Genomic DNA, 26,851 nt, shown 5'->3' with positions numbered 1-26,851 from the left:
TATTTCTTTCCTTTTCCGGATAGTAGTTTTGAATATTATGGAGTTTGAGAGTGAGATTGGAATGAAGGAGAGATAGAACGAATGGGATGTAGGCAAAACTATTATCGGGTGAGAGAACGTCTGTCGGGTATGCTAGCTGTTAATATGTTTGCTTATAATCAGCTCAACAAAAACGTCGCCAAAGACTTTGAAACGTTTTGTTAAAAGATTTTACGTAAGGCACCCTGTTTTTACATTTATGTAGGTGGTGTAAAATGTATTCTTTGCTATATTTGCAACATATGGAAGTTAAAAATAAAGCTGCTAGCGCTGATTACTTCAATGCTCACTGCTGGGCTTCTGAAAGCGTTCATTCTGACCTTCCAAACTAGCTTTAATAGTCTTTAAAATGTTAGCATCAAAGCTATGTATGTATGATGCAACGAGCTATTAGTTAGGGCTGTCCCATTGGCGTTCGCAGGTGCTCTTGGTGTTGGTAATGGTAAATCTGCTGCTGCTTCTGCTCAAACTGTCATTACTGACACTGGGAATGGCGGTTTAATGGGCAAGCTGGTGCCGGTCAGTGGAGCATTTTCTTCGTTACGCATACTAATACATATGTACATGAAAATAGCTTATTTTGTTTTACAATATAAATATGCAGTTGAAATTGGAGCAGATTTTGTTAATGAAATAATAAAATAATTATCTTTCTGCATAATAATGGTATTTGTAACTAAGCATTAAGATGTTTTGCGGGTACTTCATTTAATTTAAGTATGATGACATACTAAGCTTTCTTTAAATAAATTGTACTTTAACAAGTAAGGAAGGTTAAGTTCGGGTGTAACAGAGCATTACATACTCAGTTGAGAGCTATGGTGGCAACATAAGGGAAAATAACCATGTAGGAAAATGAACCGAGGGCAACCCTGGAATGTGTTTGTATGACATTGGTATCAAATGAAAGGTATTAAAGAGTATTTTAAGAGGGAGTGGGCCATAGTTCTATAGGTGGACGCCATTTAGGGATATCGCCATAAAGGTGGATCAGGGTTGACTCTAGAATTTGTTTGAACGATATGGGTTTCAAATGAAAGGTGTTAATGAGTATTTTAAAAGGGAGTGATCCTTATTTCCATAGGTGCACGCCGTTTCGTGATATCGCCATAAAGGGGACCAGGGGTGACTCTAGAATGCGTTTGTACAATATGGGTATCAAATGAAAGGTGTTAATGAGTATTTTAAAAGGGCGTGGGCCTTAGTTCTATAGGTGGACGCCTTTTCGAGATATCGCCATAAAGGTGGACCAGGGGTGACTCTAGAATTCGTTTGTACGATATGGGTTTCAAATTTAATTTAATTTAATTTAATTTATTTGGATTAAAGTCGACACAGACACAATGCGGTCGACTACTAAGATATATAAAACATAAAATTAATGTTATAATTAAAAATATTTAAATTCAACCATACATAGGAAAGAAAGTACAAAATATCAGGCCAGACGTGACAGTATTGAATTATGCAACTCGGAAAACGAACATTCAAAACTGATGCAGTTATACAAGTTGTTGTAGTGCGAACACCAACTTCGCAGTGGATTATTTTTGGCAAAATTTTGCCGGCAAAGTGGTAAATAAAAAGGCACAAAATGAAAGGTGTTAATGAGTATTTTAAAAGGGAGTGGGCCTTAGTTCCATAGGTGGATGCCTTTTCGAGATATCGCCATAAAGGTGGGCCAGGGGTGACTCTAGAATTTTTTGTACGATATGGGTATCAAATGAAAGGTGTTAATGAGTATTTTAAAAAGGAGTGGGCCTTAGTTCTATATGTGGACGCCTTTTCGAGATATCGCCATAAACGTGGACCAGGGGTGACTCTAGAATGTGTTTGTACGATATGGGTATCAAATTAAAGGTATTAATGAGGGTTTTAAAAGGGAGTTGCCCTTAGTTGTATATGTGAAGGCGTTTTCGAGATATCGACCAAAATGTGGACCAGGGTGATCCAGAACTTTATCTGTCGGGTACCGCTAATTTATTTATATATGTAATACCACGAACAGTATTCCTTCCAAGATTCCAAGGGCTTTTGATTTCGCCCTGCAAAACTTTTTCATTTTCTTCTACTTAATATGGTAGGTGTCACACCCATTTTACCAAGTTTTTTTCTAAAGTTATATTTTGCCTCAATAGGCCAATACAATTACCATGTTTCATCCCTTTTTTCGTATTTGGTATATAATTATGGCATTTTTTTCATTTTTCGTAATTTTCGATATCGAAAAAGTGGGCGTTGTCATATTCGGATTTCAGCCATTTTTTACACCAGTACAAAGTGAGTTCAGATAAGTACGTGAACTGAGTTTAGTAAAGATATATCGATTTTTGCTCAAGTTATCGTGTTAAAGGCCGAGCGGAAGGACAGACGGTCGACTGTGTATAAAAACTGGGCGTGGCTTCTACCGATTTCGCCCTTTTTCACAGAAAACAGTTACCGTCCTAGAATCTAAGCCTCTACCAAATTTCACAAGGATTGGTGAATTTTTGTTCGACTTATGGCATTAAAAGTATCCTAGACAAATTAAATGAAAAAGGGCGGAGCCACGCCCATTTTGAAATTTTCTTTTATTTTTGTATTTTGTTGCACCATATCATTACTGGAGTTGACTGTTGGCATAATTTACTTATATACTGTAAAGATATTAACTTTTCTTTTAAAATTTGAATTAAAAAAAAATTTTTTTTAAAAAGTGGGCGTGGTCGTTCTCCGATTTTGCTAATTTTTAGTAAGCAGACATATAGTAATAAGAGTAACGTTCCTGCCAAATTTCATCATGATATCTTCAACGACTGCCAAATAACAGCTTGCAAAACTTCTAAATTACCTTCTTTTAAAAGTGGGCGGTGCCACGCCTATTGTCCAAAATATTACCATTTTTCTATTCTGTGTCATAAGTTCAACTAACTTACCAAGTTTCATCGCTTAATCCGTATTTGGTAATGAATTATCGCACTTTTTCGATTTTTCGAAATTTTCGATATCGAAAAAGTGGGCGTGGTTATTGTTCGATATCGGTCATTTTAAATAGCGATCTGAGACAAGTGCCCAGGAACCTACATACCAAATTTCATCAAGATACCTCAAAATTTACTCAAGTTATCGTGTTAACGGACAGACGGACGGACGGACGGACATGGCTCAATCGAATTTTTTTCGATACTGATGATTTTGATATATGGAAGTCTATATCTATCTCGATTCCTTTATACCTGTACAACCAACCGTTATCCAATCAAAGTTAATATACTCTGTGAGCTCTGCTCAACTGAGTATAAAACAAGTAAGAACGGGACTGTCTTCGGCTGTGCCGAAGACTTCATACCTTTCATGAATGGGGCTGAACAATAATCTTATCCCGTTCGTAATCTCCGAATAATCGGATGTATAAGATAAGAAATATATAGTGAACAGATCTACATACCTTAACGATTTTTAAGATAAATATAAAATAAAAAACAGGTAGGTACTTTGTGTGAGGATGCAAAGTTTCAGGTTTTTTGTGGTCTGCGTGTAAAAACTATGACTACGAATCACGTATTTCAACAATATATGACGTAAACGTAACTATTTGATGAAATTTGATGAATTTTGAAGCTTCTAGCCGTAAAAAGGGGGCAACAATTAGAGTTTATATGGGGTATATAATATATATACCACCGATCTCTATGATTTTTTCAGACAACAATATATGCTATATACGTAAGCATATAGTGAAATTTGAAGCGTCTAGCTGTTAAAAAGGGGCAGAAATTGCGCAAAGTTTCTTAACTGAACAATCGGTTGTATGAGATATATACTATATATACCACCGATCTCAATGATTTTTTCAGACAACAATATATGCTATGCACGTAAGCATTTGGTGAAATTTGAAGCTTCTAGCTGTTAAAATGGGGCCGAAATCGTAAAAAAAATATATATATACTATATATACCATCATATATATATTATATATATCACCGATCTCTATGATTTTTTGACACAACAATACATACTATATACGTAAGCAATCGGTGAAATTTGAAGCTTATAACTGTTAAAATGGGGTAGAAATTGCGAAAAGTTTCTTATCTGAACAATCGGTTGTATGAGATATATACTATATATACAACCGATCTCTATGATTTTTTCAGACAACAATATATGCTATATACGTAAGCAATCAGTGAAATTTTAAGCTTATAGCTGTTAAAATGGGGTAGAAATTGCGAAAAGTTTCTTATCTGAACAATCGGTTGTATGAGATATATACTATATATACAACTGATCTCTATGATTTTTTCAGACAACAATATATGCTATATACCTAAGCAATCGGTGAAATTTGAAGCTTCTAGCTGTTAAAATGGGGCCGAAATCGTAAAAAAAATATATATATACTATATATACCATCATATATATATTATATATATCACCGATCTCTATGATTTTTTGACACAACAATACATACTATATACGTAAGCAATCGGTGAAATTTGAAGCTTATAACTGTTAAAATGGGGTAGAAATTGCGAAAAGTTTCTTCTCTGAACAATCGGTTGTATGAGATATATACTATATATACAACCGATCTCTATGATTTTTTCAGACAACAATATATGCTATATACGTAAATATTCGGTGAAATTTGAAGCTTCTAGCTGTTAAAATGGGGATAAAATTTGCGAAAATATATATATATATATATATACTATATATATATACTATATATACCACCATATATATACTATATATACCACAGATCTTTATGATTTTTTCAGACAACAATATATGCTATATACGTAAGCATTCGTTAAAATTTGAAGCATCTAGCTCTTAAAATAGGGCAGTAATTACGAAAAGTTCCTTATCTGAACAATCGGTTGTGGGGGATATATACTATATATACGACCGATCTCATAAATTTTTTCAGGCAACAATATGTGCAATATACGAAAGTATATGGTGAAGTTTGAAGCTTCAATCTGTTAAATTGGGTAAGATATTACAAAAATCCTCTTTTTCTGAAAAATCGGTTGTATGGAGGATATATACTATAGTGGTCCGATCCGGTCGGTTCCGACAAATGTCTAATCGGACACCCAAATACACCCGCTCACCAAATTTTATCAAGATATCTCAAAAATTGAGGGACTAGTTTGCATACAAACAGACAGACGGACAGACGGACATGGCTAAATCAACTCAGCTCTTCAACCTGATTATTTCGGTATTCTTAATGGTGGGTCTATCTATTTTCCTTTAAGGACTTACAATATACCATTTCATTTTCATGAAAGGTATAAAGAATAAACAATGATATGAGTAAACAAATTTAACCCATTGTAAAAAGCGTGATTTGCGAATAGGCCTGACTACATTGAGCACGGCCGATACAGACCAAAACCACATTAAGGAAAAACCTTGATGACAACCGTAGCCAAGCATTGGCTACTTGATTATTTTCAGTGCGGCAGCCACGAATATAAATTAAATTAAACAGTGCCTTTTTAGAAATGAATATTAATTATGCCAAAAAAACGTTCAAAAGACTGATTTTAACATATGTGACCCGGCCTATGAAAAGATGGCTTATGACTCAAAAAAATAATGCAAAAGAAAAACTACTAAGAAACTGAAGAAATGCATTGTTTGTCTGTAACAGCTGTTTCTTTTTTGAGTCATAAGCCACCTTTTCACAGGCCGGGTCACATATATTATTTAATATTTACTTCTTTTTTGTTTTTATTGGCGAATAAAATTCGAAAGGCTTCGCTGACTAGGTCATGTTATGCGAATGGGGCGAAGACGCTCCGGCCAAGAAAGTATTTCAGTCGACACCGCAGTTTAGAAGCAGAGGAAGGGAGAGACCTCCGCTGAGTAGGGAGAGTAGGGGGAGGAAGACTTGACCTCGCTTGGCACTCCCAATAGGCGTCAGTTATCGCGAAAAAGGGAAAGCTGAAGTGACTTGTTACGAAACGGCGAAAATCGCTTAGCCGGTTAAGCGCCAATTAATGATGATGATGAACTATTATGCTAAACAAACAGTTGAATACCCAGAAACCTAGGTATCCCAACAGACCTCCCAGGAGCTTAAGGGGTAATCTCCGTAAGCATTATGAGGAAATACGGCACCTGAGGACACAGCCGTATGAAGCAAAAAAGCACAAGCAGGTCCTCAGTGATATCCACAAACAGGCGTCAGATATCTATGTCGGGAATTGCCCGGCCAATCCAGTACTTAAAGAAAAATACCCAGAACTATCAGAGGAGGAACGCACTCTCCTTAGGGAAACGCGCTCAACTTCGATCTGGGTACTGTAACAGGTTAAACTCTGGGTAGGTAACCAGAATCAACCCTTATACAAAACATATGTCCTGCTTGTAACGTGTCCCCACATGACACCAACCATCTCTTCAGTTGTAATGTGAAACCAACGTCTCTAACACCCCTCTCCTTATAGTCCACCCCTGTTGAAACAGCAAGTTTCTTTGGGCTCCCGTTAGAGGACATTGCTGATATTTTTTGTGATTGGTCGCACCTATTGGATGGGGGGAAGCACTGCTACAACAACAACAACATGGACTGTTATCAGTACTGGGTGTGTTTATGAAATAAGTGAACCGAGTTTTTTCACGATAGTGATTGCCCCAAAAAGGAGCGGTGCCACGCCCACTTAAATTTTTTTTCATTTATTAATTTTCTTGTTGTTGATATTCTTTGAGAACTCGCCGCTTTGATATGAAGTTTTTTTTTTTCGTAAAGATTATATTCGTCTACGGTCATTATTAACCTCTTTCATATAAGGGTGGGCGTAGTCCTTATCTGATTTCGTCCATTTTGGCAGAAATATTTGCAATTATATGTAATATGTGTACCAAATGGCCACCGTGGTGTGATGGGAGCATGCTCCGCCTACCACACCTTATGCCCCGGGTTCACACCCCGGGCAAAGCAACATCAAAATTTTAGAAATAAGGTTTTTCAATTAGAAGAAAATTTGTCTAAGCGGTGTCGCCCCTCGGCAGTGTTTGGCAAGCGCTCCGGGTGTATATCTGCCATGAAAAGCTCTCAGTGAAAACGCATCTTCCTTGCAGATGCCGTTCGGAGTCGGCATAAAACATGTAGGTCCCGTCCGGCCAATTTGTAGGGAAAATCAAGAGAAGCACGACGCAAATTGGAAGAGAAGCTCAGCCTTAGATCTCTTCGGAGGTTATCGCGCTGGTCTTGGATATATGAAATTTTAGTTATCAACAATAGCTATTGTGAAGAGTTTACCAAAACGATACTATAAAGGTAGCGCGCTCTGGATCCGTACCGCTTTGCAGAACTTTTTGTGATGGGTATTTTACTCTCCGTTTAAAATTTCAAGCCTCCACCTTTCCAGGAAGTCGATCGAAAGATTGTAAATCTTGTATGAGTTTTTTTGATTTATCGAAATTTTCAGATCATTGAAGACTTTTTCCGCGATCATTTTGGGGCTATTAATATAATTACAGGATTGTTTTTAGAAAATTTTTCGACTATTCTGGTACAGTTTCATGACCTATAGTTGTTTGGGAATGATGTATATTGGAACGATTTTCCGTCATCCTTTGTCAAATTTGGTAGGGAACATTTTGATAATGTTTTAAAGGTTACATCGGGGCAGTTTTTAGATTATCACTTTCACCGCCCTGGAACAAATTAATTAATCGTTAACTCTGGTTATTTTCGGCTTTCAACGGCAGCAGGATCCCGGAGCGACCCGCGCTTTTTTATCGACCAAGGGCTGTATTTTCAGTGTAATCCCATTTAATTTGTTGCGGCCCTCCCACAAATTGTCATCCTCTGAGCAGCTCCTTGCATCTGAACCACTACATGCCCTTCTGTTCTGCGAAGGCATTGAACCCAGCCTCGGTCCTAGGATGTGGTTCTGCTGCATATGCAGGAAAATTATCTTTCTTCGACGGTAATACTATTGTCAGTGTGTCACGTTGGTTGGTTGCATCGCTCGGGATGGTCTGCGCTAGAATCGAACGTTAGTCGTCCCCGAAATTTCTCAAAACTTTTGTGGCTCCCTTCTGTTTGCGTTCAAAGATGTCCCGCAGTTCACGCTCAAGTGTACCTCCGCCACCTTTTAGCAGCAACCCTGCCCAGGAGACCACACCAAATACCCGCTGTTGGACGCGCCAAACGGCGCCTGCGGCTAACAGGGCCGTTCCAACCCATCAATACAATCTACGTAGCATGGATAGAAGCAATACCGAGCACTAGCATCTGCCCCCGTCTCGCCCCTACTTTTCCGGCTCACACACTCGCGTAAGAAGAAGTCATCAACTCCTGGTCCCCCACAACACGTGCTCCCTATGCCAGCTAAGAATATTTATGATAGCGACACCAGTCCAATGCAGTTCAGTGGTAACCGTCCAAGCGACGCATTCGTTGTACCGTGCTGCCAAAACACAAATACCAGCCCATCAACACCAGGAACTCCAACCGCAGTCGGATAGCGCACACGACAAAGCCTAAATCGTTAAAGGCATGTTCACTCATCTCTAAGGGACGTCCACCCATCTCCAAAGCATGTCCACCCATATCTATCCCCCACAGTGACGGCTGCCTCCCGTTGCACTTCAGATTTCCATATAAAAGATCGCACAAGGGATAATGATGGACGCCTTGCCATTCATACCGTACAATAAAGTCTATTTCAACCCAACATCAGCCACAGGGAGAAAACTTTATAAAGTCAAGGCATAACCATTCGGTCAGGTGATGTTGACCTAGAAATAATTGACATCTATATTTCTCCTGCTACCTGCTATCCAGACGCAGGCAGCTAACAATACAAATAGACACTACGACTTGCTGCACGATAAATGGATATGTCCCTATTCGAATGGCAGGAAACATTCACAGCTCGCTAGACATATCCATCGTTAGCGCAGGACTCATAAACTGTGTCGAATCTCAGCCGATGTTTTCTTTAGCATCTGACCACCTACCCATACTTTATACAGCGATCAGCTAATTTCATCACCTCTGAAATGCGAGTCTTTATTAATTTCGATAAAGCTAACTGACTAACTAGAACTTTCACAAATCAATATTTTGCCTCTCCCCATTCCATCTGATGTCCGGCAAGGCGAGCGCGAGTTCCGCAAAATCAACGCTTCTTCCTCGGCACGCTTTATCAAATCCGGTAAAATGCCTGAAATTCTACCTCATTTCCCGGCTGAAGCTGCAAACCTAGCAAGAGAACGTGACCTGCGAGACAACTCGACCCTAGATACCCTCTTATTAGGAATCTCCACTTGGATGCTATGCGGCTGATAAATGAACACAAACGAGCCAGATCGGAAGAACTGGGACCTTTCTGCGGTATATACCAAATATAGCGAAAGTAAAATGTTTTTGCACTACCAATCATTTCAAGGTCTCTTAAGCTAGCCCAACATTTTCAGCCCAATCAAAAAACGAGACCATACTAAATTGCACAATATTTAATGCTAATTTAATACGGGTTAATTAAAATTAAAAAATTAAAGTTTAAGCTAGCTCTACCCCTAAGCTCAATCAAAAAATGAAAACGTATTTAATTACAGCATATTTAATGCTAATTTAATAAGGGTAATTAAATTTAATACACTTGTATTTTAAAAAATATCGAGGGTTGGGCTAGCTTAAGTTCAAGCTAGCCCAACCCATATATCCAATAAAAAAATGAAAAATTATTTAATTACAGCATATTTAATGCTAATTTAATAAGTGTTAATTAAATTTATTACACTTAAATTTTAAAAAATATCGAGGGTTGGGCTAAAGTTCAAGCTAGCCCAACCCATATGCCCAATCAAAAAATGAAACCTTATCTAATTACAGCATATTTAATGTTAATTTAAAACGGGTTAATTAAATTTATTACACTTGAATTTTAAAAAATATCTGGGGTTGGTATAGCTTAAGTTCAAGCTAGCCTAACCCATATGCCCAATCAAAAATGAAAACTTATCTAATTACAGCATATTTAATGTTAATTTAAAAAGGGTTAATTAAATTTATTACACTTGCATTTTAAAAAATATCGAGGGTTGGTATAGCTTATAGCTTATTTTTTAAAATACAAGTGTAATAAATTTAACTAACCCGTATTAAATTCGCATTAAATATTGTGCAATTTAGTACGGTATCGTTTTTTGATTGGGTTGAAAAGGTTGGGCTAGCTTAAGAGACCTAACATTCTACCTCTACTTTCGCCCTTACTCCTACTTCGACTTTCATTCCTACTCTTTCCAATTTGAAATTTCTATACCAAATATTGGATACTTGCTTCAAATAATACGGATATAAAGCGAATTTAAATATATGCTAATAGGGGGCTGACACCGCTCACTTTTCCAAAGTTTTATGTAGCCAGAAAAGTTCCGGGGACCACGTGGACCTACTGTGCATTTTCTGTGAAGAAGGTTGAGTGCTTTGGACCACCATAAAACGCACACACACGTCTCTATTTTATTTGTTATATGATAAGATAAAGTGCTGAATATGCTTGGTGAAAGTACTTAAGTAGTACGAAATTCCTATTCATTGTAGAAAATGAATAAAACTAATGAAATGACTGTAGTAAATTAAGCCACTCAGCCTCATAAAAAACCATCACGAAGAAATTTTCTTATAAAGAAATTAATGGTGTGGCTTTATAAACAAAAACGAAGAGTGTACTTATGCTGATTAAAACCAACTAAACTAACCAAACTACATATTTTTACATACGCAAATATGTGTTTAATGTATATTTACACAGACACTGCACATTTACGCCTTCACACATTTGTAGAAAAAACATTGTCCACTTTGTAATAGCATATTCGGTACAAAAACGTTGTTTAAACAATAGCATACCAACCCGTCTAATAGCAACTGAATAAATTTGCTCGTACTCTTTGCATGCACTGAAAGAAATGGCGCTAGTAAAATCAACGAATCGGCTCTGTTGTTCTTGATTTAACCGAGATTCCGTGAAATTGATCGAATTATGGTTAATTCGTCCGAGTTCTTTGTCAAGCGAACAAATTAGTTTAGTCATTTCAACAGAATAGAAATTGTCGCTCTTAAGTTAACAAAATTCTGTAAAATTGACAGATCCCTAATCAATCTAACTGATTTTTTTGTTAACACAACTGATATCACTTGGCATTTCAACAGCGATCAACAGTCAATACATGTGCAAATTTCAAAGAGAATTTTACGCTCACTGCGTTCTCTACTTTGTACTTATGTATGCTGTGTACTACATGCAGCGGTTGGCACCACTACATTTACACGGTTACCAAATTGAGAATGTGTTAGTAAACACGAACGCGTAGCTAGCACGAAAGCAAAATCAATTATTTATTTAGTTTGATTTCAATGCTTGAACGGTGAACACGTGTCACACGCACTTTTTGGTACTCTGTTTTAAGCGCGCGTGCGACACTTCCTCACTTTACGACCATCGAAATCAAATTAAAGGGGCTGTCGTTGATTTTGACGAAGTAGCCATTGTGTTCTCGCTTATCATATACATATATGGTCGCTTAGCAGGTGCTAAGCTCACGCCCACCCCGGACTATATGTATGCACATATTTACGTATGTATATGGCGGCCGCCGTGGTGTGATGGTAGCGTGCTCCGCCTACCACACCGAAGACCCTGGGTTCACACCCCGGGCAAAGCAACATAAAAATTTTAGAAATAAGGGTTTTCAATTAGAAGAAAATTTTCCTAAGCGGGGTCACCCCTCGGCACTGTTCGGCTATTAATCCGAGTTTATTTCTGCCATGAAAAGCTCTCAGTGAAAACTCATCTGCCTTGCAAATGCCGCAACATATGTAGGTACTTTCGTACAAAGCTGTCGCAACAACTTTTTTTTGTTCATTTGACTACTAAAACGGTCAATTACGAATCCACCATTTGTGTGCAGTTGATTCAACATCTTGTTGCGATGGATAAAAATTTACCGAAATTTCGGTTGAATTGACCCGTATTATGGTTGATTTTACCAGTCTTTTTCTTTCAGTGTGCAACATCTGTTTGAAAGGCGTGCGCGATTGGTTAGTAGTTAGCCATTAACTGTCTTCAGTCTCTACTTTTATGTAGTATGCAGTAGCTCTATTTAAATACTAGACTTATATGTTTGCATACGCAACAGTGAGTTAAAAATGTAAGTTTACGGAACATTTCAAAAGCAGGCACTATATACTCATGCTTGTTTTGTTTGGAAGGGCAAATTTGGAAATATAATTCCGTCATATTATTAAAATTCATAGAAAATGGACTAACTTCTTACTAGAAAATGAATATGGTTGGCGTAGGTTTTGGGGAGTGTTATCGATGTTGAAGAAAGCAGCAGAATTTCTGGAGGAAGCGTGCTTAAGCTGCAGCCGCGTCAATGTATACATATATTGATTGTCAGGTTGTGATTAAGGCAATAATCTCACACAGTATGGGATTCAAGGGGTTGATAAACGCAAGACAAAGACACAAAGCTTCAAAGCTTCCGCAGCCCAATTGTGAACCTCACCTACGCGAGGGGGACACTGTTACAAATATGTATCATACACATATTTAGCAGGAAAGGCTTTGGCGACCCAAAGTTCCTCATGGAACTAGGGGGTGGGAGGACGGGATGTCTAGAAGTTTTAGTGTGCTCATATTAATCGTTCCCGAGATGGTTGGGCTAGTTCCTTAATGGTGCTTTTTTACCGGAACATACCGGATCTATATCCGGGAGTTTCTTTGTCGTTACTACAACAACAGCAACAACAACGTCAACATCTCACACAGTACTTCATCATGAAGTGTTCTGGAGAAACTTCACTCAGGCCGAACCATACATCTTTAATGGGTTCCCGGTCATAAAGGGATAGAAGGTAACGAAAAGGCCGATGAGTTGGCTTAGGAGGTTGCAGCACTCGCTGAGTTGACGATAGACGTCGCAATCCGTTTGCGAGAAATCAAAAGGAGACAGGAGTTGCATATGATCCATAAAACAGGAAAGGCGTGGACAAAAGCGCGAGGCTGCAAAATTTCTAAGAAAAGCCTACGATATTAGACTCACAAAGTGGCTCATATCTCTGAAGAGAGAAGACTTAAGGCTCACCATGTGCAGTCAGCACACTGCCTTCTGGCGTCACAGGCCTATAAGTTACGTGTCGTCAGTAACAGCAAGTGTAGGAAGTGTGAGCTGCAGCAAGAAACGGTTGAGCACGTTCTGTGTTCACTTCCTGCGCTCGCCAGGTCAAGGCTACAGCTATTAGGGGCGGCAGAGTTGCCAGACCTCGAGGCAGCAATTAAGCTGGGTCCTAGAAAACTGCTAGTATTTGCCAAGAGGACGGAATTATTCTATAACATATGTCCTTCCACCTGATTTGGTTTCTTCCGTTTGGTCGTAAAAAAAATTCTGGTAACACTATGGACACATTCAGTCTATTTGAGGTCTTTATTGACCGGTCAGTTCAACCTAACCTATCGATGTTGATGTTTCTTTGCCGGATAATAAGCACCATTATGGCACAAGCTCGGCAATCTCGGGAACGATTTAATATTACCACATTGTAACTTGATCTCTCCACCCACGCCCTGGTTCCATGGAATTTGGGGTCGCTAAAACTTCGGCTACTAGATAAACAGGATGCGCCACCGGTAGTTGAGGTTGACAATTGGCTTTTAGAACCTATAAATTGCGCTACACAACCCCTTGAATGATTTGGGTATTTTAGTCGCATCTTACGACAGGTATACCAACCGCGGGTATATTCTAAGCCACATAACCCTGGGAGCGAGTATGAAAGCAAGCTACGAATACTAACGTATCCTTCGTCCCCACCAAACTTAAACCCAGAGTCACCAGTTTTATCCAACTGACAAAAAAATGCGCAAAAATGTCGGTAGATGCAAGGAAACCTTTTTATTTCCCCGATCGCACTCGGAAAAATCTAACGTAATGAGCATACTTGCCTTGAGGAGGGAATAACTAAAGAGCGATGTCGGGGTCGAATTCGATACACTAGCCCCTGGCAACGGACTGCATTTGCAGCTGATGCCCATCCTAGCGTCCAAACCTATTAAAAAGTGACCAGTAAAGGCTTTTAACTAACTCAATAGAATCAAGAAATGTTAGTGCGTCCTTAAACATAAGAAGGCGAAACCAGTTTTGATGACTCGCATGTATGAAGCACTGACCAGAACATATCAGCCCTGAATATAGTATTTGTGCTCGCAATGAACTTAGAACACGCCATAGGTATACATAGCCATTTTCGGGACGGATGTGGGCGGTCGTACTCCTCGTGGCCAGCTGATCAGCTAAACAGTTGCCCCAATAATCACTGTGTCCAGGTACACATACAAGGCTTATACTGAAATGAGTCCAAGGTCTTTTAGCGCAGCCTGGCTGTCCGAGAAAATTATCATTCCTTTCCCGTCTTTAGGCACAATCGACAGATATTGATAAACGCTACAATAGTAGGGAAGCCGGCAGGAGATCTCTAGTATCAGTTCCGGTGAAAAGATAGCATCCCCCACCTTCCCGTCAATCTTGAAGCTACCAGTAAATATGTTGATGGCACCCAGAACAGAATTTACCTATTTGTTCAGTTTTGTCGTGTGGGAAAGCACACTGAGCAATTCTTATCGAAATGTCAGTAAGTACTAGTATTTAAACTGGGGCTTTGGTGCTCAAGATATTAGCATGGAAACTTCTCAAATGCTTCCAACTGCTAATTTCTCTTATTCGCAGGACTGATATAATGGTTATTTCGTTCGCTGCTAAATCAAGTGGTAGAAGTTGCAGGATAGTTCTAATTGTCTCTGTCGGAGCGGAGGCAAGGGCACCGCTAATGCAAAGCTCCGAACTGCTCTTGACTTTTTGGATGCGTTTGAGGTTCGTGGCCTTTAAAAGCGCCGGCAACCAAACCAGAACAATGTGTTGCTTTTGGAGAAAATCCCATGAGCCACCAATCGCTTTTTTACAGGAGAACGAGACTGTTGTTGCTCTCTTTACACGATCCGCTAAATTGTTACTCCAGAGTAGTTTCCTATCCAGAATGACTCCCAGATACTTGACTTTATCCCTAAAAAACTAGACTCTCGACGTCCACGAAGAGGACCAACTCTGTTTTCTTCGGGGTGAGCGCATTTTTTTTGCATAATAACACAAATAACGTCCGATTAGGCAAACCGTATGACCTTCCATTTCCTTGAGTTGAAGTAGTCGGGTACTATCCTACAGTTACCCAAACTAGCGAAGAGAGAATACATCTTTGCGTAGTGCCTTTATTTACCAGCCTATGAAGCGTACTACCACCTAGCTCCGCGCAAATTCTTCTGCACCTAAGCAGTTTATATATAAAATCAACTTGTCATGCGTCGATGCGCAGGCTCGTCATTGCCGAAGTGCTTGCCTCCGGAAGAACACGACTCAGAAGTTTGCGCATTTTTTTTGAATCTCATACTTTTTTCTAAACTAATGCTCCCTGATGATTACCGTGCTAAGTGGGCAACTGGCGACTTTCCACTCGTTCTTAGCGTTGATAGGTTATTAAAGAAATATAAAAACGATTATCAACATTTATGTATTTATTTGCTAAGTAAATACATAGTAAATATACCACATTTACAGTTTTATACCACACTTTACGACCTTTGCTGCTGTTGCTCTGCTGCTGCCATAATTTGATGTCCTTAAATTTGCACCACATACCCAACCCTACACGTAGACGATTATATGATAAACAGTCGTAGATAGTAAATGTGCCTGAATAGAGGCGATTCCAACACAAGCGCACCAAGGAACATAAATGCCGTGGAAAATTATGGAAAATTACTCTATAAAGTGTTTTATAAAAATGTTGCGTTGGTAGGCGTGCATTGCACCTGTCGCACATCTTTCTTGTTTTAATACGCGAGCGTCATTAAGTGAATTTTTATTCATACAAATACATAGCACACACACTAACATGCGCTAACACACACAAAGACACCGTTAACTATTGTTTTTATATCTTTTGTTGATGTTTTTTTCATTTGATCCTTTTTATTTATGTTTTAATCTCATCCTTTCGTGGCTGCGCATAAAACACTTTCATCATGCTGTTATGATACTTTCTCATTTTTATTATTTTTTGCTTTCGACCTGCTGTGCGCTTTAGCCTTTGAGCTTTTCAAGCTGCGATTCACCCTCATTCATAAGTATGTAAGTGTTTGTATACATATGTACATTCTGTAAACATTCGCTTATTTATATACCATTAACATTTAATTAAAGTACTTTAGCACGTTTTTTATCCTTCTCGCCGTCTGTTTTTCGTGGTATTTGGCTTTAAAACCAAGACAAAGTTGCATAATAAGTATTTGACTCAAACTTGTATGCTATAATGAGCGTGTAACCACATGAGGCACAGCCGCGAGAGACGTTGCAAGGTCGTGAAAAGTCCAAGAGTTATAAGAGCTCTCCAATTGTCTCGTCCTGTTGTTGTTGTTGTAGCGATGTGAACACACCCCGAAGGTTTTGGGGAGTGTTATAGATGCTGATGGTCCTTTGTCGGATATAGATCCGGTACGTTCCGGTTAAAAGCTCCATTAAAGTACTAGATCTACCACATGGAATCTTCTAGGCGATATTGCCCTCCTACCTCCTAGATCTATGAGGAAATTGCGCATCAAACACGTTTTTAAAATTCTGACCATCGACTCGCCTTCTCCACATTTTGACTTCCATTGCAAACTCAGTTTCGGAACAATTCACAACACTTTCATAAAATTCATACAGTTTATTTTTCAGCGTTGTATTAATTTTTGGGGAACAAAACACCGAACGAAAATTGATTAGTTATTCATGTAACGGCTCTTGATATGAGTTATGAATGCATCTAGGAATGGAATATAGAATGCGATTCTATAGGCTCATTCCATTTCAAGACATCCGGTTCGCGCAGGACATGATTTTTGATTTCTATGAATTTTAATATGTTATTCTTTGGTCAAAATAATGAAACACGTGTATTTTTTTTTGCCTCAAAAAAAATTTTTTTTCGGATTTATCGGCAATTGAATTCCATAAAATACAACCGGTATTTTATTCACCTATTTTTTCAATTGTCAATAACTTTGTCAAAAATTAACCGATTCTCATGATTTTTTCTTTGAAATATTCGCTATTACTTTTAATTTTATATAAATTTATAAGAAATTGCATATAGTTAAAAAAATTATTTTTTTAGTATTTAATAAAAATTTATGACTTTTTTTTTCAGAAATTAATATTTCAAAAAACCGCTAGTTTTTCTTTTTTTTGTTTTTGTATACACTTTTTCTATATCGAGTGAGCAGTTTATATTTCAACATGGGTAAATATCCATTAGCCAAAACTCGTTGTTTTCGAAATATGAATTTTTGAATATTAAACTTTTTTTCAGCATACAAGGCGATCAATGCCAAATGCTTAAAATTATTAAAATATAACATTTATTATTGAAAACATTCTTTTGTTATTATTTTTCAGAATTACAGTGATTTTGTAACAGGATATGGCAAAGACTTTTGTGACGGTATTGGAGGTTTAGTGAAATATTTTGCCATATTCTGAAAAATAATAACAAAGGAATGTTTTCAATAATAAATGTTATATTTTAATTAATTTTAAGCATTTGGCATTGATCGCCTTGTATGCTGAAAAAAATTTTAATATTCAAAAATTTATATTTCGAAAACAACGAGCTTTGGCTAATGGATATTTACCCAAGTTGAAATATAAACTGCTCACTCGATATAGAAAACGTTTAAACAAAAAACGATAACCGTTTTTTGAAATATTAATTTTTGAAAAAAAAGTCATAAATTTTTATTAAATACTAAAAAAATAATTTTTTTAACTATATGCAATTTCTTATAAATTTATATAAAATTAAAAGTAATAGCGAATATTTCAAAGAAAAAATCGTGAGAATCGGTTAATTTTTGACAAAGTTATTGACAATTGAAAAAATAGGTGAATAAAATACCGATTGCAGTTTATGGAATTCAATTGCCGATAAATCCGAAAAAAATTTTTTTTTGAGGCAAAAAAAAAATACACATCTTTCATTATTTTGACCAAAGAATAACATATTAAAATTCATAGAAATCAAAAATCATGTCCTGCGCGGACCGGATGTCTTGAAATGGAATGAGCCTATAATAATCTTCGACGCTCTCAGTATCAACGTTGCATTTATTTAATTGATGTTTACTGATGCGTGGTTTCTTGTGTAGCGCAATCCTTTCAAGGAGTTGCCATCATAACTTATAGCTTCTCCATGCCAAGTGTCATACTCACCTACCTGTAATGAATCCTGTTTCTAAGCAGCCGATGCTCTGGCGACCCCGAACTCCTGATGGATCTAGGGGGTGGGAGGGCGGTATGGCGTAGAAGGTTTCATGTGGTCATAACAAATCGTTCCCCGAGATGGTCGGGCTGGTATCTTTATTGTGCTTGTTACCGGAACGTACCGGATCTGCATCCGGAAAAGGACCATCAACATCGATAACACTCCCCAAGGTGTTGTCAGTTTTCTCTTAGAAAAACATAATAATTGAATATTCAATTATTATAAGTCGGTGTTAAGCTGATGAATTCTTAATAATAAGTACTTACCAAAGCCTTCGGCGAGTGTCCTTATCGCGACAACAACAACAACAGAAACGTTTGGAATTGCACGCTAAAAATAGCAGTTTGAAACTGAGAGCTTGTACTGAAGTTTTGTCGTTTTTCCCTTCTGCTATCTCTTCAAAGGCTTCGAATATTGCTGGCTGAAGTTCAATATAACTGGATACAGCTTCATGACATTGGCCCATCTTGTTGGGTAGCGCTTTGCAATTTTTTCTTCGACCTTCTTTTTATACTCAGCTGTACTTGTACACAGGGTATTATAACTTTTATTTGATAACGGTTGGTTGTACAGGTATAAAAGAATCGGGATAGATATATACTTCCATATATCAAAATCATCAGTATCGAAAAAAAAATTTGATTCAGCCATGTCCGCTAAAAACGTTGCGCTAATATTTTTTTTTTCAAAATACTGTTATCGCCAACGTTTTCCGCGGACATTTCTGAGTCGGACAGGGTATACATGAAAATTTTACAATCAAGTGAAAATTTTTTAGTAGGCCATGAAAAAAACCTTAAAAATCAAGCAGACTGGAAAATAATTTGTTTAGGTATGCGTAGTGAAACTTTTTTCCCTGAGCCCAAATCCTGTCGAAAAATCAATGAAGCTATATCGGTTAACTTTCGTCCATACAAATCGACCCACCCTAATCTCCATAGTTCTACACACATATTCATACACTTCCCTGTACCGCTAAGTCATACATATTTACATATTTACTTATCGAAATGTCAATTCTAAATGTGCGTTTGTTTGTATTGTTTATTTGTTAACATTTGTATGTATAAGCATCTATCTCTTCTGTTTACTAAACCTATTTTTGTTTTTGTTTTCCATTTGCAGTGTGATGATGATGGAAACAATTACCGAAAGTTGGACTTACTATGTGTACGTGTTGCTGACGCTAGTTCCAGTTTATTTGGCATTTCAATTAATTAAGTTTTTCGGCTGGGAATTGTTTGTCAACAACTGACATTAACTACATACAAAAAGATAGAAAAAACACAAACGTAAATGTGCTTTTGACCAGCTGTGCGGAAGCTGATAACAAATAAATAACTTCGAAGTAATGACAAAGTGAGTCTTATTTATTTGTTTTTATACCTTTCATGAAAATGAAGTGGTATATTAATTTCGTCACGAAACCCAAAATTGTAAGTCCTTAAAGGAAAATAGATAGACCCACCATTAAGTATACCGAAATAATCACGATGAAGAGCTGAGTTGATTTAGCCATATCCGTCTGCCCGTCTGTCCGTCTGTCTGTTTGTATGCAAACTAGTCCCGCAATTTTTGAGATATCTTGATAAAAATTGGTGAGCGGGTGTATTTGGGTGTCCGATTAGACATTTGTCGGTACCGGCCGGATCGGACCACTATATCATATATCCTCCATACAACCGATTTTTCAGAAAATAAGGATTTTTGTCATATCTTACTCAATTTAACAGATTGAAGCTTCAAACTTCACCATATAATTTCGCCTATTGCACATATTGTTGCCTGAAAAAATTGATGAGATCGGTGGTATATATAGTATATATCCCCAACAACCGATTGTTCAGATAAGAAACTTTTCGTAATTACTGCCCTATTTAAGAGCTAGAGGCTTCAAATTTCAACGGAAGCTTACGTATATAGTATATATTGTAGTCTGAAAAAATCATAAAGGTCGGTGGTATATAGTATAGTATATAGTATATATATGGTGGTATATATAGTATATATATATAGTATATATATATATATATATATATTCGCAATTTTAGCCCCATTTTAACAGCTAGAAGCTTCAAATTTCACCGAATGCTTACGTATATAGCATATATTGTTGTCTGAAAAAATCATAGAGGTCGGTGGTATATAGTATAGTATATATATGGTGGTATATATAGTATATATATATAGCATATATATTTTTTTTGCGATTTCGGCCCCATTTTAACAGCTAGAAGCTTCAAATTTCACCAAATGCTTACGTATATAGCATATATTGTTGTCTGAAAAAGCATAGAGATCGGTGGTATATATATTATATACCCCATATAGACTGTAATTTCTGCCACTTTTTTACGGTTAGAAACTTCAAAATTCATCAAATTTCATCAAATAGTTACGTTTACGTCATATATTGTTGAAATACGTGATTCGTAGTCATAGTTTTTTCACGCAGACCACAAAAAACCTGAAACTTTGCATCCTCACACAAAGTACCTACCTGTTTTTTATTTTATATTTATCTTAAAAATCGTTTAGGTATGTAGATCTGTTCACTATATATTTCTTATCTTATAGATCCGATTATCCGGATATTACGAACGGGATAAGATTATTGTTCAGCCCCATTCATGAAATGTATGTAGTATTCGGCGCAGCCGAAGACAGTCCCGTTCCTACTTGTTTCTTTTTCGAAATGTTTCATTGAATTTTTAATCTACTTGGAATAAATATGGAGTAGAATTTCATTCAGTAACACCTGGACATATTCTGCTCTTGACTCAGCTGGAAGCAAGTTTTAATTACACAGCATTTTTCTCTTTTATAAACATTGAGACGAGAAATTTCGTGCAGCTTTTTGAAGTTCTAGCAAGAATGACTGATTTAGATTAATAAAGAAAAGTTTCGAAAGCATTTGCTACTTAAATCTAATCCATATACATAAATATACATAAGAACTAATACAGAAACTTATTTTATGTATTATTATCTTTTATTAATATTATTAGGCCTGGAAGCACTGCGACCTTTGTGCATGACCTTTCAGCCTAATTTTGTATGTGGAGGTCCATATAATATAGGGATTGAGAGTCACACCTCCTAGATGGGAGAGTCTCGGCCTTGCCAAAGCGACGCATTCGCAGAGAACCGGGGTTTCATCCTCCAGCTCACAGAAATGACAAATTTGAGTTTCGGATAGATTTAACTTACTTAGGTGATATCGTAGACCACAGTGTCCCATATAGTACCCAGTGAGAGTTCTTAGGTCGTCCCTGCTTAGATTAATGAGTTTGGCTGAGACTTTCGTTGTAGGCATACCCTTAGCAGTAGCCAAGGGGAATATCCAAAGCTACAAAGCACAAACAAAGTGGAATAACATCACCAACTGTGCAATATCAAAATCCATTTGGCCAAACTATGATGGAAAGAGGACGAGAAGTGTTCTGAACAAATCCAGATCCAATACACGCAAACTGATAGCAGTCTGCACCGGTCATTGGGCAGTAGGTATGCATGCGGAAAAGATGGACATTTCGTATAACGACTACTGCAGAAGCTGCAAAGATCCAAATGCCAGGGAGACAGTAGAAGACTTTATGTGTAAATGCCCGGCTCTAACTAGAGCCCGATATCAATGCAGTCGTCCACTGCCTTAGATGTAACTGTGTATGATTACAAGGCACGCAGGCACGTAGCCTGAAATATGGTGGGGTAGCAAGCCAATGGTATCGATTTCTGGAAGCTCGGCCCATAGATGACAGCTCCCGTTCTTCCGTCATCGAATTTCGATCCATCCGTGAACCTCTGAGCCAAGGTCGTTATAAGGATTCCCTGTTTCCCAGTGGGTTCTGTCCACAATGGACCCTTCAAAGTTCCGTAAGATTTTGAGCTTAGCGGAAATTACGTCACAGTATGCTTTGAATAAATTCTTTTCGAATTGGAATTTTATGACATTTTTAAAAATAGTTCAAAAAGTCAAAAATGAATACGAACGAAGAGCTACATACGGAAAAAAAGTTTTTACATTTGGACTAATAATTCCAATGTTACTTACAAAAAGCTGACGAAACTCATGGGATCATCCTATGAAACTGCCCGAAGATCGATTATGTGCTTCAAGGAAAGTGACTTAGTGAAGGACAAGCTAAGAAGTGGCCGCCGAAAGCGATCAGCAGTCGCCCAGTTGGAGAAAACTGTCCTATTCATAATTAGCAAAAACCGACCCATGTCAACGAGAGATGTTGCCAAAATAGCCAAAACCACACATAAGCAAGTCAGACGAATCAATCCAACTTTAAAATTTTTTCTAAAATTATAGGTCATAAGACGGGATGAAAGGCTTTGAAGAGATTTAAAAAAGGTATAATCGAAACAGCTGTCGCCTTGTCCGTCCTGATTTCACGTTGTTTAAATTTTTTGCAAATTATTAAATAAATAATTGATGAAATTTGCTTAAAATTGTCACTGCTATTTTCTTGTTCGCAAGTGCGCAATCCCTTCGGAAAAATGAAAAAAAAAGCAAAATGAATCTTCTTTAATTTCGTCTTTTCATGCTCTAATGATTTTTTATAATGCAATTTTCATGCTAAATTAAATCTCTTCAAACAAATACAACATTAAAATACACAAAACAGTAATAACTGTCCTTTTGTAATTTTGGTCACCGAAAATTTTCATTCTTGAGTTTAGCCGACTATTAAAGTTTTGCTATTACAAATGCATATGCAAAGATAAATGTTATAATTAAGCTTGTACTTACACACACACACACACTTATATACATACTTTCAAACATACATATTCTAAGTACAATTAAAGTTTCGCCAACTACAATGTAACCCAACCATTTCACTCCTTTCTTACTTTGTCCCTCCTTTTGCATACAGTGAAACATAAATTTTATGGAAATCTATTTAAGCCAACAAATGAAACAAAAGTACTAATTTGAGTGGAAGAAATTATGAATACATTACGTTGGAAAAGTTTTTCTCATTTTCTACTATTAAAATTGCGGTCAAAGTTTAATTGCTTGCCTGTGCACACATACACCAGTTACCTATAGTAATACACACAAATGCAAATTGGGATAAAACAATTACACAAACAACATACACAAAAGTCCCAGCTCAGAGCACTTTTGCCAGTTGCTGTTGATGCCTACTGGACCGGGATTCCTTACAATGTTTAAAAGTTGCGTACATTGTTGGTGTAGTACGGTGAGTGGTGAGTGAGAAGAACCAAATAACTGCGGATGGTAGTTGCTAGCAGTCAGCATATTTCCATACGCGCGTTGTTTACGTTTTCATATCTACATTGATAAAAAATAAAAGCACAAACAAGTAAGAAAGGCTAAGTTCGGGTGTAACCGAACAATTCATATACAGCTGCCAAATTAAAGCTTGCAAAACTTTTAAATAACCTTAATTTAAAAGTGGACCGTGCCACGCCCATTATCCAAAATTTTACTAATTTTTCTATTCTGCGTCATAAGGTCAATCCACCTACCAAGTTTCATCGCTTTATCCGTCTTTGGTAATGAATTATCGCACTTTTTCGGTTTTTCGAAATTTTCGATATCGAGCTCTGCTCAGCTGAGTATATAAATATTTTTATTATTATTACCGACACATGCGTTGAGTGAAAAGTTTGTACACAAGTCTCTTTGGTCGGTGTCTATATGCCGTGTGTACTAATGTACATATGTAGAAAGGTGTATGAACAGCTGTGCACAAAAACATATGATCTCCTCAAAACCTTAGGCGGAGTCTCTTTATCGCTACAAGAAGAAGGAGAAGATCTCTCTCTTCAACTCAGCTCAGTTGAGGACTCGTTCGCGAATCTTCTGTGCTTCAATTGACTCCACCAAAGTTAAAGCTCGCACAGCTCATCTTAATAGCTCGGTGGATATACGCCGTTGCCATCACGGGAAGGACTATAGATCTTTCTAAAAACAAAAATTTAGCTCGAATAATTTAAGAGCAATCCCTTGCGACATTAGGCTGATTCCGCAATAATTAGAGCAAATCTCGGCCAAGTAAATCCGCATTTTCTCATTAGAAAATACTACATCGCATAGGATGAATTTTGCGACGGCTGGACCTTCATTCCCTAGTGATTAATCTGCTAAGCTTGAGTTTGATGTCATGATGGGGTATATCTTTTCAAGTTTATCCTAAGAATATAATCTTTATATATAAAAATCACGTGTCACTATGTTTGGCGCCAATGGACTCCTAAACTACTGAACCGACTTTGAATTTGTTTTGCACCCCGTGTGTAGTTTGATCTCACTTGAAATATAGGATAGGTTTTATCTCAGTTTATAGTCGCAATATTATTTTATGGCATTTTTTTTATTTGTTTATACGTAATAATAAAATGTTACGTGTACGCACCGGCACTCACATTTTCAGGGGTGCGGATACACTTCCGTGTAATTGGTTGGTGTTTAATTAAACAACGTGCTTATCAATAAAAAATATTATAGAGAACTAGCAATACCCGGCGTGCGTTGCTACGCCAAAGAAAAACATCTGAATTAGATTTCATCATTTAAGGAAATTTTTATTTATCTTAATGCTAACGGATAAACAATATTTTTGGTTTTTTCATTAGGTGTGTAAATAAATAAATTTTTTGGTGATCCGACTCGTGAACAGGCGACGTGTAATTGGCCATGTGAAAAACACGAATTTATCAAATCCAAGCCAGCGATAGTTAGTGATTGCCCTTGTGCTTTATTTTTGTTCAAGTCGAAGATTTCGTTGGGCTTCCGTTTCATTGTCTCTGGAGGTAGAAGCTCTCACACGATTTTGCTCAAGTCGAGATTCCCTTTGCTCCAATGTTTCATCTTCTCTGGAGGTTGAAGCTCGTATACGACTTTGCTCAACTCGAAGATTTCGTTGGGCTTCCGTTTCATCGTCTCTGGAGGTAGAAGCTCTCACAAGATTTTTCTCAAGTCGAGATTCCCTTTGCTCCAGTGTTTCAGCGTCTCTGGAGGTTGAAGCTCGTATACTACTTTATTCAACTCGAAGATTTCGTTGGGCTTCCGTTTCATCGTCTCTGGAGATTGAAGCTCGTATACGATTTTGTTCAAGTCGAAGATATCGTTGGGCTTCCATTTCATCTGCTCTGTATTCCATCAAGTCCCTTGTTTTGGGCGTTTTTCTTCCAAGAGATGCTTTCTTTGGTGGCATTTTTTTTATAAATTTATGTCAATAATAATATTTCGTATTCGTATTCACTACCGTTTGTGCAGCGTCTTAATTTGTTATGAGATAATGTATTAGTTGTGCGACTTTATATACTCTCCACAGGTACTTATCATAATGTATGTATATGTATTTAGGAAAATCCCAAGGGTAAGATAATTATTTAGGTAAATGTTATTTTGTAAATACCTAAAACTTTCAAATAAAGGCTAATAGTATATTAGTGGAAGCAATTTCCAGCTTCAAAATTTAAACTTTCAAACCCTTTGTTACTCGGGTAAAAAACCTTTTTCTGTGTAGGTATTCTATTCATGAATATTGTGAAATGATATTTGTATAGGAATATAGGGGAAGCAAATTATGCATTCTGGAGTAAACACTACAGGCATAGGTATATGTGCGAAAAACAATAGTTAGTATACATCTGTTAGGACCTTTATTCTATAAGAATTATGCTATATTTTAATTAAGACAAAATGCTACTAATTTACAAAACTCAACTACATCGCATTACGAATATTATATTTTAGAATAAACCGGTTTTTGGTTCACTTCCCAGAAGAATAATTATTGTTTAGAATATGTCGCTCCCGGGTCCAGTTCCCGGAAGAAAAATTATTGTTATTTTAATCCAGGCATAACGCTACTTACGTACAAAATTTCAGGCAAATCGAGCCATATATACGATAGTTTAGGATAAATCGGTCCCTGGTCCACTTCCCGGAAGAAAAATTATCCGACATTTTATTGTATATATAACGCTACCCACATACCAAATTTCAGGTAAATCGAGCCATATATACGATAGTTTAGAATAAATCGGTCCCTGGTCCACTTCCCGGATGAAAAATTATCCGACATTGTATTCTATATATAACGCTACCCACATACCAAATTTCAGGCAAATAGAGCCATATATACGATAGTTTAGAATAAATCGGTCCCTGGTCCACTTCCCGGAAGAAAAATTATCCGACATTTTATTCTATATATAACGCTACCTACATACCGAAATTCAGACAAATAGAGCCACATATACGATAGTTTAGAATAAGTCGGTCCCTGGTCCGCTTCCCGGAAAAAAAACTTTTCACAAACACTCTCCGGGTTCCTACTAAGTTATCCTAAAAATTTCATGGCAATCTTTCTATCCGTTCTCGAGTTATGGCGTGACAATCAACATGTACACTTCTTTTTATATATTTAGAAGAAAGAAGAAGACTAG

General features: G+C 37.2%; 1 protein-coding gene across 2 annotated transcripts in view; it reads left to right on the top strand.

The window, feature by feature from the left end:
* LOC137250440 (uncharacterized) overlaps window positions 1-26,851 on the top strand; it is a 92,393-nt gene that overhangs the window by 19,828 nt on the left and 45,714 nt on the right. The window contains exons 2-3 of one of the 2 annotated variants that reach the window (XR_010952951.1): window positions 15,670-15,906; window positions 19,541-19,774. Coding sequence is in view for 1 of the 2 variants with exons in the window: in XM_067783247.1 (XP_067639348.1) it covers window positions 15,848-15,906; window positions 19,541-19,670 (189 nt within the window). In the remaining variant the exon portion in view is untranslated. Of the gene's footprint in view, window positions 1-15,669; window positions 15,907-19,540; window positions 19,793-26,851 lie in introns of those variants that run through there. The other variant, XM_067783247.1, reaches the window with a different exon arrangement.

The sequence above is a fragment of the Eurosta solidaginis genome, chromosome 4 (genome assembly GCF_040869045.1).
Source record: "Eurosta solidaginis isolate ZX-2024a chromosome 4, ASM4086904v1, whole genome shotgun sequence".
NCBI classification, from domain to species: domain Eukaryota; kingdom Metazoa; phylum Arthropoda; class Insecta; order Diptera; family Tephritidae; genus Eurosta; species Eurosta solidaginis.
Note: the sequence above shows the minus strand (reverse complement) of the source record. Positions and strands in the feature narration are given on the sequence as shown.